This window comes from Corvus kubaryi, unplaced genomic scaffold (genome assembly GCF_017639235.1).
Source record: "Corvus kubaryi isolate FWS band 111438036 unplaced genomic scaffold, C.kubaryi_AGA036_p1.0 37382, whole genome shotgun sequence".
Lineage (NCBI taxonomy): Eukaryota > Metazoa > Chordata > Aves > Passeriformes > Corvidae > Corvus > Corvus kubaryi.
Genome location: NW_024581124.1, coordinates 3,879,846 through 3,894,862, shown reverse-complemented (window position 1 = coordinate 3,894,862; position 15,017 = coordinate 3,879,846). Strand labels below are relative to the sequence as shown.

At 57.0% G+C, this 15,017-nt stretch overlaps 1 protein-coding gene across 2 annotated transcripts in view; it reads left to right on the top strand.

Moving 5' to 3' along the window:
- Positions 1–18: 18 nt before the first annotated feature.
- SEZ6L (seizure related 6 homolog like) overlaps positions 19–15,017 on the top strand; it is a 34,589-nt gene continuing 19,590 nt past the window's right edge. For both annotated transcript variants that reach the window (XM_042034965.1, XM_042034964.1), the window contains exon 1: positions 19–132. In XM_042034965.1, coding sequence (XP_041890899.1) covers positions 63–132 — 70 coding nt within the window. In that variant the 5' untranslated portion in view covers positions 19–62. The remainder of the gene's footprint in view (positions 133–15,017) is intronic.

Genomic DNA, 15,017 nt, shown 5'->3' with positions numbered 1-15,017 from the left:
TCGGCTCGGCTCGGCTCGCCCAGCTCGCCCCGGCGCGGAGGCTCCGCCGCGCCCGCCGCAGGATGCCGGGGCCCCGCGGGCTCTGCCTGCTCGCCCTGCTGCTACTGGGCACCCCCGCGGCCCCGCGCCCAGGTAAGCGGGGCGGAGCGGGGCGGAGCGGGCCGGCGCTGCGGGGCTCCCCGGGGCCCGCCGCCTCCCGGCTCCGGGGAGGGGGCACCGCCCGGCGCGGGGGGATGCAGCCGGGACCGGAGAGGGGGCGGTGGGAGCGGGAAGGGCTGCTGGAACCGGCCGTGCCGCTCCCGATCGGGGACCCCCTTCTTCTGCTGCTCGCCGGGCCGGGATCAAACTTCTGGCATTGCGGGGAAGCGCAACGGCACCGGGAGCGGCACCGGGAGCGGGGCCCGGCGGAACGCGGCGCTCAGCACCGCGGGGCGGACAGCTCCCGCCGCCCCGGAGCGCTCCGGGAGCCGCGTCCTCACCGGGAACCGAGCGCGAACGGGGCCGCGGCCTCCCGGGAGCCGTGCCGGACCCTCCGCCTCTCTGCCTCAGGGAGAGCAGTCCCCGGTGTCCCTAGCCCTTCGCGGGTCCCCGGTGTCCCTCCAGCCCCACTGCCAGGTCCCCGCTGGTGTTCCCGACCCACCGTCTCTGCCGGGGGGTGTCCGTGTGTGGGGGGGGGTGTGTTTACCCAGGGGCTGCCTGTTCATTCCACGTGTCCCCCGTTTCCACGCAGACCCGCTCCCTCTCCCACTGCCGCGATGCCAGACCTAAGAATAGGCTCCGGGATGCGCTCGCGGGTGACTTGGCAAAGTCATTGCAAACTCGCGTGGGGCTCGGAGATGACTGAAGCGGTGCCTGTGCCCAGTCCCTCGGCACTGCTGGGATGCCAGGACGAGGCAGGCGGGCTCGGGTGTGCGTCCGGATGGGGTTACCAGTGTGGATTGTTCGGGGGGAGAACGGGAGAGGCCGGTGTGTGCTGGCGCTGCAGTGTGCTCGGGGCCTGAGGCTGCCCTCCGGGGCTGGCAGGGTGTTGATGGCAAAGACAACCAGCTCCCGGTGTCGGGAGTGCTGTGCGGTGCTGTCTGTCTACTCCAGTCCCTGCTCTCGTGGTCAGATTGCGTTAAATGGTTTTGACTTTTCAGTCTTAAACCTGGCTCTCCAGGCAGGGATTGTATTACAGAATCCATCCTTTCTGGGCAGCAGAACAGCAATGGATGGAGAGGGTGGCATTTCTCCCTCACCTGCACGGGTTTGTGGTCTGTGTACGTGTGGAGGAATCAGATGCGAGGTCCCTGCCAGTTCTGGCATCCTGTTCCAGTGTGGGGACACACAGAGAGGCACGTTCCTCTGGGGTGTTACACAAACGCTCTGGTCCAGGCTGCCGGTGCTCTATGTGAAAGCAGCGATGATCCTGGGCTCCCGGGGGGCCTGGGGGAGCTGGGAAGCAAATCCAGCAAGCACGGGCCCAGTGAGGGCTCTCGTCTCCCTCACTGCCTCGTGTGCTGAGGCAGGAGGGCTGCCCCAGTCCTGCTGGGAGCATCAGCAGGCAGTCCAGCTCCCGGGAACAGGATTTGGCACAATCTGCCATAAATCTCGTGGTGGAAGAACACAGCGTGCTGAACTCCTCTTTCCTTGGCAGAGAGAGGGAGCTGATAAATTGTTGACCCTTTACAAGGTTTGGTGAATTATTGCAGTAAAATCCCAACTCCTGCCTACGCAGCCTGGAGCCGGTGGCGACGTGGCAGCTCTGCCCATGCCTGGGGGGGAGGGGTCTTGCCCATCCGTGTGGAGGGGGACACAGCCAGGGGCCCAGAGCAGCAAATCCTGCTGTTCTCCAGCTGGGTGGGGAGCAGGATCAGACCCTGCAGAGACAGATTGCTGTGCTCCATCTGCAGCTCTTTCAGTTCATGCGTCCAAGAAAAAACCATTTTCACATGATTTGCACCCATCGGGTGCTTGGCTGGTGGCTCTGGGTGCTCTGCACTGGTGAAGCCATTTAGATCACCAGAGAGGAGGTGTGAAAGCCTCTCCTCTGCTCTCGGCATCCGCTCGCACCCACCCACCGGCGCAGAGCAGAGCAGGCAGCAGAGGCACGTCCCTGCACAGGGACCTGTGCCAGGAGGCTCCGGGCAGCCTGTGCCGGAGCAGTGGCATCCTGGGAACGTGGGCACCAACAGGGGCATTTATTTGTACCCTGGAATGATGCAGTGGGCAAACAGGGGGAGTGTGGGCAGCTGTGTGCAGAGAGGGCAGCACTGCCTGTGCTGCCCATGCAGGCCCAGCCCCTGGCTCTGGGGATGGCAGGGGCACAGCTGAACACTTGGGAGATCCAGGATTTCTAAATATATTTGGGGCATCCACTATAGGCTGTGATGAGACCAGCAAACCCTGCCCGAGGCTGCAGTGCGAGGAGCAGAAATGCAGCTGCGGGTGCTGAGCTTCGGGCTCCTCTGCAGCCCCAAGGTTTGCGCCCTCCCTTCTCTTCTTCGAGGCGTTGGGGCACTCCCGGGGTGGCTGTCACAGCCCCACAGCAAGGACAGAGATCCCCCTGGCTCTGTGGTGAGCACGGCACCACGGGAGGCTGTTTCCAGAGGATCAGGTGTGTCCAGCAGGAAGGAAAACCGAGCGTGAACTCGGTGAGGGCTGCAACAAGTGCGTGGTGAGCTCTCGCGGCAGCACCCCGAGCAACGAGATAACAGCACAGAGCCAGGCTGCTGGCGCAGATAACGGGAATGGGGCTTGTCTGATGGACAGCTAACAAAGGCCATGGCAAATGGCTCCTCTTCCTTCTCTCCTCCTTGGCAGAAAGGATGAGGAGAGACTGGATCAGGAGTAAATGAAATTAGGGCTCTCTCAGCCCTCTGCTTCTCTGGTATTTTTTGCCATTATGAATATACAAAGATGCCATTTCAAGCACAGTTTCGTAGATGTCACGGTGTCGCAGACATTTCCTTCTGTACATTTTTAACTTCTCCTTCACTGAGGAATCTGGTACCAGGATTTAGGGCCGAGGAGCCAGGCTGCGCCGAGTCAGCTGAATGTGCTCCCTTGGCATCCAGAACGGCAGCAGAGATCTTGGAACAGCAAAGCATGTAAAAAGGGAAGCGTGTGAGCCATCCCTTGGAAGTCAGGTGGTGCTGAATTTGGAAGTTTAATGGATAGTAAGCCATGCATGAGGCAGAGGGGCGTCAGGGCATTGCTGGACAGGTAATGTGGGCATCAAAATGGGCTGGTGTGAGCATGGCCCATCCTGCCAACAGGCAGGGGTGTTCCCTGGGTATTCCAGGTCAGTGCTGAGCACTGGGGTGCTTTGTTATCCCATTTTATACAGAGAGTTGTTTTTTAAATGAAATGGGCTTTGTCTGATTAAATAACACACAGCTCTTGATGTAGACTACAAGCAGCCTCAGAAATCTGTGTATTTTCTGTCCTCTGTCACTGCGATGAGCGCGGCTGCTTCCAGTGGGCTTTGGGAACAAAAAAACCGAAACCAGAGTAATCTTCTGTGAGCAATCCAAAAGTTATTTACTTGATGCGATTTTATTTTTCAAATATTTGAAAGTGGTTACTGAGCAGTAAAATAGGCTCCAAGGAAATCCTGTTACAAAACACAGGCTCTATTTTAATTAGCATGATGTGAGCGACACGGCTGGAACCGGGGCTGCCACCGAGTGCATCTTTCAGGAGCTCGGAGATGTCTGTAGGAAACACGGCATGAACACTGGCTTTCCAATTTTCCAGTCCATCAGGATGGATTTACACTCTTGTCAGGGGGATGAAATTGCTGGATTCGGCCGTGAGAGTTGTGTGTCTTTAACCACTTGGTTTGCCAGGCACAGGGTGCTCTGGAAGGTGGGGATGTGCCTGTCCCTGCTCTGGTCCCAGTCACAGGAGGGGCAGGAGGACACCTGCACCCCAAAAGCGCCCAGCCCTCTGCCCCTGTCAGGGCTTGAGGGGGATCAACACCAGGATGAGCCACTGGGGACCAAGGGCAGCACCCAGCCATGCCCCTTCTGGTGGGGCAGAATGTGGGGCCAAAGCCAACGTTGCTAGCAGAAACCTCGGGGTGCGGCTGGTGCACTGCTGGCAGCGGGGAAGGGGACCTGCCATCCCTCAGCTGGTGAACCCCAAAGCAGAGGGCAAAGGGCAGAGTGAGGAAGGCTCGTGGGGCGACAGAGGGTTTGGCATCGCTCTGGCTCAGGCTGCTGCCCTTCAGCTGCTGCGTCCCACAGCTCTCCGGAGCCCTTCCCAAAAGGACCTGCTTCGTGAGATGGCTTTTCCTGCCGCTGCACAAGTGAGTGCTGCTGGATTGATGGGATGCAGGGAGCAGATCCACCCGGTGCAGGTGCCTCAGCTGCTTGCCCTGCAGCCCCGACGCAGTGTCAGGGAACTCAGGCTGCAGGAACCGGGAGGAAGGGAAGGAGAAGGGCTCTGCAGCAGGAGCCTTTCCTGCCGAGGTGCTCGGGGAGGGAAGGTGTCCTTCATTCCAGGGGACAGGCTGCCAGCTCCTGGCTGTCTGTCTCCTTTCACAGCTTGTTAACTGACAAGTTGTTAAGGATGTTCTTGCTCTGTCCCGTGGGGCCAGTCCTGCTCTATGCACATCCTGCTCTATCCACATCCTGCTCTACCCACGGATAAAAATACCTGCACAATGGAAACGGCAGCCAGAGAGAGGAGTGAGAATCTGCGAGAGGAGCAGCCCTGCAGACACCAAGGTCACTGAAGGAGGAGGAGGAGGAGGTGCTGCAGGTGTGTGTGGTGCAGCCCAGGGTGAGGCAGCTCAGCTCCTGCAGCTTGTGGGGATCCACGGGGAAGCAGAGATCCACCTGCAGTCCATGGAGTCCAGTGCTGGAGCAGGATCCTGGCAGGATTTGTGTATCCATGCAGAGAGGAGCCCACACTGGAGCAGGGTTGCTGGCAGGACTCATGACCCCATGGAAGGGATCCAGGCTGGAGCATTCTATTCCTGAAGGACTGACCCTGTGGAAGGGACTCTCATTGAAGTCCATGGAAGACTGCAGCCTGTGGGAAGGACTCAGTTTGGGAAGTTCATGGAGGAATGCCTCCTGTGGGAGTGATGGAGCGGCTTTGGTGGGCACCCAGCATCAACCCAGCACACCCACAGGGTCAGCTGTGCTGCTGGGAAGAGAGGGGGAACAAACGGACCTCTGTTGCTCAGCTCTGTTATGTCTCAGACTTCATCCATAAGGATTTCATAAATCAGAGGAGAACCATGGAGCTGGGTGGCTGGAGGAGGCAATGGGAGCCTGGCACTGAAAGGGCAAACCTGGGAGCAAGGGAGGCTCACCTTGCTTTCCGGAGAGGGACGTGCTGTGGGTTTCCAGCAGAGCCCGTGGCATTGGCTCAGAACCAAGTGCAAGTGTTGGTTATCTCTGACTTGGATCTACATCCATGGTTCCTGTGGTTGGGGGATGCTTGGGCAGCCACAGTCAGTGCCAGGACCCCCAAAAAACCAGGGGATGTCAGGGAGGAGCTTCCAGGAGCTGTAAAAGTGGAGGCTGTGGCTGGCAGGGAGCGTTCCTCTGGCACTTTTGAGAAGACACCATTCCTGCCCCAGTGTCTTTGTTGGATGGCACAGATGGGGATAAGGAGCCCTTTGAAGCGTGCTGCTGGGAGTTCGTGTCGCACTGCCACAGCTGCAGGAGCCGCACGGAGCTCTAATTCAGGGAGCCAGCCCCGTGTCCTGGTCCTGGGGAGCGAGCAGGGGCATCTGGATCCAGCCCCCCTGGGATGGGGACCCTTTGCTGCAGTGCTCTGCCCCGTGGTGGCTCAGGGCTGTGGGTACATGGAGGTAATGCTGTCCCCAGTCAGGGGGGGATGGTGTTCCCGGGGTGCTGTGGAGCTGATTTCCTCTCTGTTCCATCTTTTTGTTTGCTGGAGCTCCCGGCAGTGGTGCAGCTGCGGCTGGCCCGCTCCCAGAGTGCAGCCCCGACTCAGACATCTCTCTTTTATTCCTTTTTCCTCCTTTTCCTTTCTTTGGGAAGGGGCCAGAGCAGCAGCTGACCAGCCCCGAGCGCTGGCTGAGCCTGGAGCTTTCCTGATGCACAGCGAGGAGGCTCTGCCTGGATTCCCAGCTCTGCGTTGAGCTGAGAAAGGTCTGATTTGTCCAGACCTTTCTCCCTTTTCCTGGCCCGAGGAGCCCATGGACTGACTGCAGGAGGTGCTCAACCCCCAGAGAGCCCAGGAGGTCTGTGCCTGCTTCACAGGGGTGAGGACAAGGCGTTGGCACCTCAGGACAGATGGCTGCAGCAGGAAGGTGCAAGGAGACTTCATGAAAGCGCAATCCAAGCTGCTGGCAGTGCGGAGGGATCGGATGAGCAGCCTGGCCACTCAGCCCGGCTCCAAAGGCATCATTCCAAGTGCAAAGCTTTAGTCTAGGAAGGAAATTTGGTGCCAAATGCAAAGGCATCCAAAAAACTCGAGCACGACAGAAGGGATAACTGTGGGATGGATCCCAGAGCGGCGTCATCTGCTCGGCAAGGAGGATTCTCACGTCTCGGCCCGTCTCTCTGTCTTGCACACCGGGGGGAGGGGGGGGGATGTGCCAAAGCCAGGGGCTCAGGGGCCAGGAGCACCTCAGCGAGGGGACAAGAGTGGTCCCCAGGGCCTCCAGGGGACACTCAGTGATGTGCTCCAGCCCAAGGGCAAGGGAAGCACTGCGGGGACCTGGCACTGCCGTGGGGGGCTGGAGCACAGCAGGCAGGAGTGACCAGGCATGGAACAGCGTGGGGGAGTGAGGGAATGTTCTGGAAAGCGTTCATTGCGGGGCAATTTCAGAGCGAGTCGGAATGGCTGGGTATATTTAAAATTCAAGAGAGAATGTCCATCTGACGTTTTAGGGTGGATTAATGGAGCATGGCAACATTTAGTGGATGAGATGCTTCATCTCGGGTAGAGTGGTGGCTGGGGGACAGTACTGAGGACATCACTGCTGATGTCCCCTCTGCCACCCTGCATCTCTTCCATGATGATGGGGCTGCACAGGAACGGGGCTTGCATCTCCTGATGCTGATTTAAATGCAATTCCAGTAAAAAACCAGGCTATTCCTGACCGTCCTGAACTTCCATTTGCAAAGCTACCAAGTCCCTAAATTGACAGGCCACTCTGCTAAGAGCTCCCAGTGCTCCCAGTACACCAGCACATCCCCGCCCACCACAGGAGTCCTGCAGACGCAGCTTTGGCAAAGTCCTCTTGGACACATCCAACGCCATCCTTGGAGAGCTCAGACTATTCCCAGCACTGTCAGGGTTAATCAGTTCTGGTGCAAAGGGGTCAGATCCTGGAGCAACACTGCCCAAAGCAGCAACCCACTGCAAAGGCACCCCAAAATCTGCTGCCCCAAGGCCAGGAAAGGCTCCTTTTGCAGGGCGCACAGCCCCCACCAGACAATGTGTCTGCCTTCACTTCTTATCCATCCACATTATCCACGCAGCAGTTTTTAAATTGCTGCTGGACACTATATTTACATAAATATGTGAGCCAATGAGGTCTAAAACCCTGGTGAGCCCTAAATGGTGAATTAGGTTTTTGGAAAGAGGATTTTATCAATTTACTGCGAGTGCAAATCAACGGAACAGAATTTACAAACCCGTCAAAAAGCGAGGTGACAGTTTGGAATTAATCCTCTGCCCCAGGCACAGGATGTACCTCCACAAACATCTCCCAGCATAAATATATTTGAGAAATAGTGGAGGAAAACGTAACTCCTAATGCCTGAGCACGCTGGCGGCGGCGGCAGCGGGAGATGAATGGAGTTAATGTCATCGGGAAGGTGCTGCCGCCTCCTGCTTTATTTTTATCCAAGACTCAGTGCCCAGCCTGCGCTGAGATATTGCAGTTTGTCTTTGTGCCAGAATTTCCCCCGAAGAAAATCTCCCCGATAATCGCTCTTCCTCATCTCTTCCTTTTTAGAAAAATAGAGAATAATTTAATTCAGTTCCTCCGCACCCCTCACTGCTTGGAGCAGCCCCGGAAGGCTTCGTGTCCTGGGGGGGATGAGCACCTGTGTCCCCTCGGGGTTGGATGCGGCTGGGGCACGGATTTGGGGCAATAACTGGCACCCTTGGGGCCATTTGGGCGCTGATGGGTGTCAGGGATGCCCTCAGGTAGAGGAGGATGCTCCTGGTGCCCCCGTCCTCTCCTGGGGGAAGCCGAGCTCTCTGGCACCTGCTGGGCCTCGGCGCTGCTCCTTCCTTAAGGATCGAACACAAACCCGTGTCCAAACCCAGCGCAGCATCCTAAAGACACAGAGATTCCCAATTCCTGCTTCTCCTGGGCGCTCGGTGCACGGCTCCCACAGCAGGATCGGTGCAGTCGCCTGGCGAGGGACTGGGGCTGCTCTCCTGTCCCCTGAGGGGTTCAGAGCTGCCACGGAGATGAAATCAGTGAGGCAATAACAAGTAAAAGCCAAACTTCTCAAGCTTTCTAATCGCAACTAGAAAGGCTCCTTTTCAGCTTTTGTTTCCAGCTCACAGAGGAGCCCGTGGCTGCCAGCGGCGAGATGGCTGGCTTTGTTGTGGAGATGACTGTGAAGGACACAGGCTGTGTTCCCGTTTAGGAATGCATTGAGGCTTTCTTGGAATTCATTAGGAAAGGTAGGGAGGGAAGGGTGCAGCAAAACCAGAGCCCTTGTCGCTGCAGCCCGCTCCCCAGGGAGGAGAGCTTTTCAGTTTTTCCACTGCAAAACATCTAAATTCGGAATTACAACATCTAAATTCAAAAGCGGTTCCGTTTCTCTCTCCAGCGGGGCTCATCTGCAGCCTGCCGGGAAGGGGAAGGTGCCCGCCCCGCAGTTGTTCCCCAGCATCGCCGGGCTGTGGTCCCAGCAGGACCCCCACATCTCCCTCGCACCCATCTCATGTACCCAGAACAGCTCTGCATGGAATCCTGGAATGGTTTGGGTTGGAAGGCACCTTAAAGCCCATTTTTTTCCACTCCTGGCCATGGGCAGGGACACCTTCCACTATCCCAGGGTGCTCCAAGCCCCGTCCATCCCGGCCGGACCCAGGAGCGGCCACAGCCTCACCAGCCTCACAGGGAACAATTCCTTCCCAAATCCCATCCATCCCTGCCCTCTGGCAGTGGGAAGCCATTTCCCTGTGTCCTGTCACTCCATCCCTTGTCCCAAGTCCCTCTCCAGCTCTCCTGGAGCCCCTTTAGGTACTGAAAGGGGCTCTGAGGTCTCCTTGGAGCCTTCTCTTGTCCAGGTGAACACCCCCAGCTCTGGCATGCACTGTCGGGATGTGGCACAGGGCGATTGTGACTCATTGTCCTCACGGGCACATTGTCACCCAAGGGCACAAACTGAATTGAGTCACACAAACATCATCTCCATCAGTGGCTCAGGTATCCGCTCAAGCTTCCATGGGGGCGGGCTGGATTTTTCCACATTTCCACTCGGCGTGCACCGACCTGGCCTCAGGAGCAAAGTCTTGCTTAAATTATGCAGCGTTACATCTCGGATCCAAACACGAAGCCTGAGCAAGCAGCGGGGGCAGGAGCCTGCCCAGAGTCAGAGTCACATCAAACAGGGGGTCAGCTCTGAAAATTCCTCCCTCAGTCCCCCAGCACCATCCCCAGCTACGGCCCAGAGCTTTCTATTGCAGAAAATGTGTTACGAGTTTATGTTGACCTCCTGCTGCTCCCCCTGCTCCCAGGAAATCAGCTGGTGTGTTTATCCTGAGCCAACAGTGCCAGCCTGGGGCCTCCTGCCTCCATCCAGCTGCTGCTCCAGGCTCTGCTGCCCCTCTGGGGTCCCTGCCAAGCACCCGGGGCAGGATGCGACCGTCCCTACAGGGCGATTCCAGGGAGGTGCTGAAGCTCGGGGTGGTTTGCCAGAGGCAGGTGGTGGCACAGCCCAGGAGCCCTTCAGCCCGATCCCTGAGCGTTCAGCATCGTGTGTCAGAAAGGCAGTGCTTAAACCCAGATTTATGTCTGGGATGTGCCTGTTTTAATCACACTACACCGTTATCAAAAGGACATTAAAAATTACGATTACCCTCCAGGAACATAAACAATGGCAGCAGTGACAAACCCCTTATCCCAGGCGGGTGACACACGGCTTTGTGTAATTGGCCCATTCATTACCTGCTGGGCAGAAGAGCCAGGTCCTTTCTCTCCGTGTTTCCCCATCACCAGGGTGGGTCAAAAATCACATCAGCAGGAAACGTGCCCAGCCGGCAGCGGCAGGAGAGCAAAGAGCTGCCCAGGAGAGCAAAGAGCTGCCCGTGAGAAAGTGCAGTGCTCTGCTCCTCAAAGCACCCTCCTGAGGCAGAGCTGGGGATTCAGAGCAGCCTCCAGGGGTGGGATTCAAGGGCTTTCTCTAAACTCAACCCAGCTGTGGTTCATGAACAGCCAGCCCATCACTTCCATTCCGATTTTGATGTTCAGGGAATTTTTGGAAGTAGAGGAAGGTGACATTGCCTAGTGCCTTTCCATCAGCATCCTTGGAGCTGTTCCCAAGGTGAAGATGGTGGCAGCAATGCCCTATGGGCACAGGGGAAGGTGACATGTCCCCACCAGGGCAGGTGACACAGGTGGGACATTGCAGAGCAGGTCTCTCTGCTGGCCACCGAGTCCTCTTTGCTTGTTTATGATATGCTTTTAGCCTTCTGTTCCTCAATTTTGGGGAATCCAGGGATTTCATGGGTGCTGCACTGGGCACAAAGAGGGGCCTGGGTGTCCCACAGCCTGTCAGAATCATTAGCTGGGCACAGCAGCCCTTGGCAAAGCGTTGTCCTCTCTGTTCCCAGTGTTCTCGCACCCCCCCAAAGCCTATCATTATCCTTTCTGATAGAATTCAGATCAATCAAACAGAATAATAGAGCAGAGGTCAAGGAAGGCTGTTCCTTCCCCAGGGAACAAGGGGCTGCTTTCATCAGAAGTACCAGGGAGCCGGTTTAATTGTTCTAAATCGGAGAAATTATGAACGTGCCTGATAATTGTGTGTCCTGCGCTGGAGAGGGAGGAGAGCTTTTGGATGGGAGCTCCCACCATGCGTGGAGCAGCATAAATCAGCTTTTAATGGTGCCACCCATGCTGGACTGGGAGGAAACTCTGCCCTGTGCCTGCCCAGCTGGTGCCCACATGAATGTGGAGGGATGCAGATGGATGGGGAAGGATGCACAGGGATGTGGAGGGATGCAGGGGGATGTGGAGGTGGCTGGAGCAGGGGACCCAGCGGGGCTGGGCACTGCACCCAGCCCCAGGAGCGAAGCTGCTGCTCACCATGCAGGAGGACCCTGCTTCTCTTCTGACATTCTGAGGGCTAATGAAAATATATTTGCTATCTGTATTAATTAAAATAAAGCGCAGCAGCTCGTCATGAGGCTCCGTGGGAGAAGCTGTACATGGGTTATCATCATCCAGCACAGCATTGTGCGGCGATGGAATTAGTTCTGCCAGGCCATCTTTAAAACACAAATCACTGATGGCTGATAGAGCTGACAATTAGTTATATAAAAACCCGTGTCACTGGGAATGAGGTGAGCACTGAGAAACACCAGCAGCAGCCCAGGGATGGGCCCAGGGTGGGCTGGGTGGTCTCAGGGGCAGGGACATGAAGGGGGGTGAAGGCTGTGCCAGCCCCAAACTGCTGCTCTGCCCCCCAGAACGGCTCTGGTTTTAGTGAGAAAAAATTTTTTAAGAAGTTAAGAATTGATTTTCAGCCACATCTTGTTTGGGAAGAGGTTCCTTTCTGAAGGAGTGAGCCAGTGCAGGGGCACATCTGAGGGCTGGACACGGGGACATGCTGGGGGCTGCAATTCCCACATGGAGCTGCTGGCAGGATGTGCCAGTGGAGCTGCTCTGCTGCCACCCCCAAATTGGCCTGACATAATGCAGCAATGAAATGCAGGTTATTGCTTTTTTAGGAGGAAAAACCAAGGAATGGAGGGGGTGACAACCTTCACCAAGGCCAGGCTGGATGGGGCTTGGAGCAACCTGGTCTGTGGAAGGTGTCCCTGCCCATGGTATGGGGTGGAACTGGACGGATTTAAGGTCCCTCCAACCCAAACCATTCTGGACTCTGTGGTTGTCTGATCACATCTGGCACTACTCCAGGCTGTGGAAGAGCATTTGGGAGCCCAGTGTGCCCCATCTCTCAGCCATCCTGGGCAGTTCTGAGCCGTGCCAGGTCCCGCGGGGCCAGCAGCAGGAATGGGAACGGGAACGGGGCACTGTGCCCCAGTTCCTGCCAGCCTCAGTGCACAGCCCGTGCCTGTGATCGATGGGGGCCAATAACTGTAATAACCACAGCCATCAGTAACCCTCCCTTTCCCTGCCTTCCCGATTGCCAGCAGCGGGGCCCTTCCCGAGCTGTCAGGAATCATTAGGCACCGGAGCTGCATCATTTCAGAGCAGGCAACAGGGTCTTTTCAAGGGCACCAGGCAGCACCAGGCAGCCCTGGTTCCTGCACGGTTCCTACACGGCCTCAGTGAGGGGAGAGAATGCAAAGAAAATCATTGCCTGGGAAAAAAGGATTCTCCCTGCAAACTGATCCCAACGCCTGTCCTGACACGTTGTTCGTGCAGGCAGAGCTGAGACTCCCCCAGGAACGAGAAATGAACAGGGGCTGGGAGGTGCAGGGGACTGAAGCACAGCCTGGGGCATGGGGAATGCCCAGATTGTCCCCTTCCCTCATCCTGAGCAGCTCCAGCTCCGCTGCCTGCACGGTGTGATCCCGGGGGCTGCATCCCCATGGTGGGAACAGCCCGGAGGAGTCCATGGAGAGAGCAGAAAACACTGTGTGTGCCCTGTGCCAGCTGTCACCTGTGCCACCCTCATTGCTCTGAGGCACCTCTGCACCTTGGGAAGGCGGGCAGCACCTGATGGGCTTCAAATCCTGCCTTGAGATGCCCCAGGGCAGCTTTTGGGACACGCCAAAAAGAACCCAAAATCTTTTGGGGTATCCCTGGACAAATCCAGGGAGGAGAGCAGCCATGGGCAGCAGTGCTGAGGCCATGTCCTGCCCTGCTGCCAAGGGGGACGAGTGACACCCCCGAGGTGCTGCCAGTCCCTGCTCCTCTCTCTGAGTCTGGACTGGAGCCATGCTGTGATTCCTGTTACATCCTGTGAAAGAAATATAAAGAGCTGCCAAACAGATTTAGCAGAGGCAGCTCAGCTCTCCCCCAGCCGCTGCAGGGGCTGTGCTGGGAGCTCAGGCAGGAGCCGAATCCTGCGGCTGCTCCAGCCAGGGAGAGCTGGGCTGTGATGCTGCTCTGCTCACCTGCACCTCCAGCATCACGTTGTCACCTCAGATTTCCAGTGCTGGAGTGGAAATCAAATCAAACCGAGCTGCAGACAGGTGGAACAGCAGAGGAGGTTGTGGACAGTCACATATTCCGTGGATGTGACTGCCTGGGAATGAGCCCGTCAGTGATTTGTGGCCAGACACAGGAACAGTCCGCTGTTGTCATCAGACTGAACTTTGTCTCTCCAGATGTTTTAGGGCTGTGTCTCCAGAAAGTGTTTCCCAGTGCCCCCAGGAGCAGGGATTTTGGCTGAACCCACTCCTGCATCCTTCCTGGGGATCACGCAAGAGGCAGTGCCAGGGCAGAGCACCCCAGTCAAGCCCTTGGCTGGTGCAGCACTGGCACTGAGAGGCGCTGGCATGGCAGGGACACAGCTGAGCAGAGCCAGCCAGGCAGGACACCCAGGAGTGCCCAGGAGCCCCCAGGATCTCCCGCGGCATCGCAGCAGGAGCTGCTCTCACAGGGCTGAGCTGCTCCCAAAGAGTTAATCCCAGCACTCACTTCTCCAGATCTGCTCTGCTGCATCTTAACAGTGATGGGAGATTAATTATTTTAGCTGCAGAGAGCTGACTAGAACGGGGTTTTGTAGCTAAATATACTCTCTCTTTAGGAACCCATTTAATTTTATGCCCTGATGTAGACGGCTGGGCTGGATGATTGGTGAAGAAAGAAGGAGCTTCTCTTCCCCCTCTTCAATTTGTAGCCTGAAAAGCTGCCAAAACACTCAATTTCCTCTCCCCAGGTAGGCCCTGAGGAGTGAACATCCGAGCTGGAGAGTCTGGGAGAGGCACAGGAGGGATCTTCCTCCGCTCCTTCATCCCTCTGGCTGCCCCATCCCTGGAAGTGTCCCAGGCCAGGTTGGACAGGGCTTGGAGCAACCTGGGCTAGTGAAAGGTGTCCCTGCCCACGGCAAGGGTAGCACTGGATGATCTTTAAAGTTCTTTCCTAATGAACTTCCAAAGGAAACGAATTCCCCTTGAACCCAGCCTGTTAATTCCTTTCAGCTGGGTCTGTCTGCCTGTGACAAGGCACAGATATGCTTTTCTTATGTTTGATATCATAAAACCCCATGATAAACTCAAATTATTACCTGCATCAAAGTTCCTCTCTCTCTAATGGCTTTGCTCTCCTGTTCCCTGGTCCCTACCAGTCCGGAATATCAGGATAATTCCTGCTCCCAGGAGCTGGGAATGCAGTGGGATCCAGCTGGGACCAGTCAGCACGGGACAGGTTGTGTCACTGCCATGCTGCAAATCTCTTGATTCCTCCATAAATTGGATGAGCCTCTTTAATTCCTCTTCCTCGTTAGCTGCTGCTGCTGCTGCTGCTGCTCCTCCCACATGCCTTCGGGAAGGAGCTGGGCAATTCCCAGCATGAGCTGGGCTCATCCCTGGGGATTTGGGCTGTGCTGGGAGTGACGCTGCAGTGAGAGGGCTGGGGACACACGGGCTGTGGAGCCAGGGCACCGTGGGCAGGTGCCCCAAAGCCACAGATGCCCGTGCGTGGCCAGAACAGATGCCGGGGAGTCAAAGTCTCATTGATTCCAGCTCCATGAAGCAGCAGTGGGGAGGAAAATCCATTTTCCTCCTAGCTTGGAGAAGTGTGTAATTTGCCGGCATCTGCCAGGCCTGTGTGGATCGTTACAGCAGTTACAGCTCCTCCCAAGCACAGGGAGAAGGGGGAGAGGTTTGCGAGTTTAATTCCCTCATTCCTTGTGGTGTCCTTGCTCCCCAGCCGAGCGAGCCAG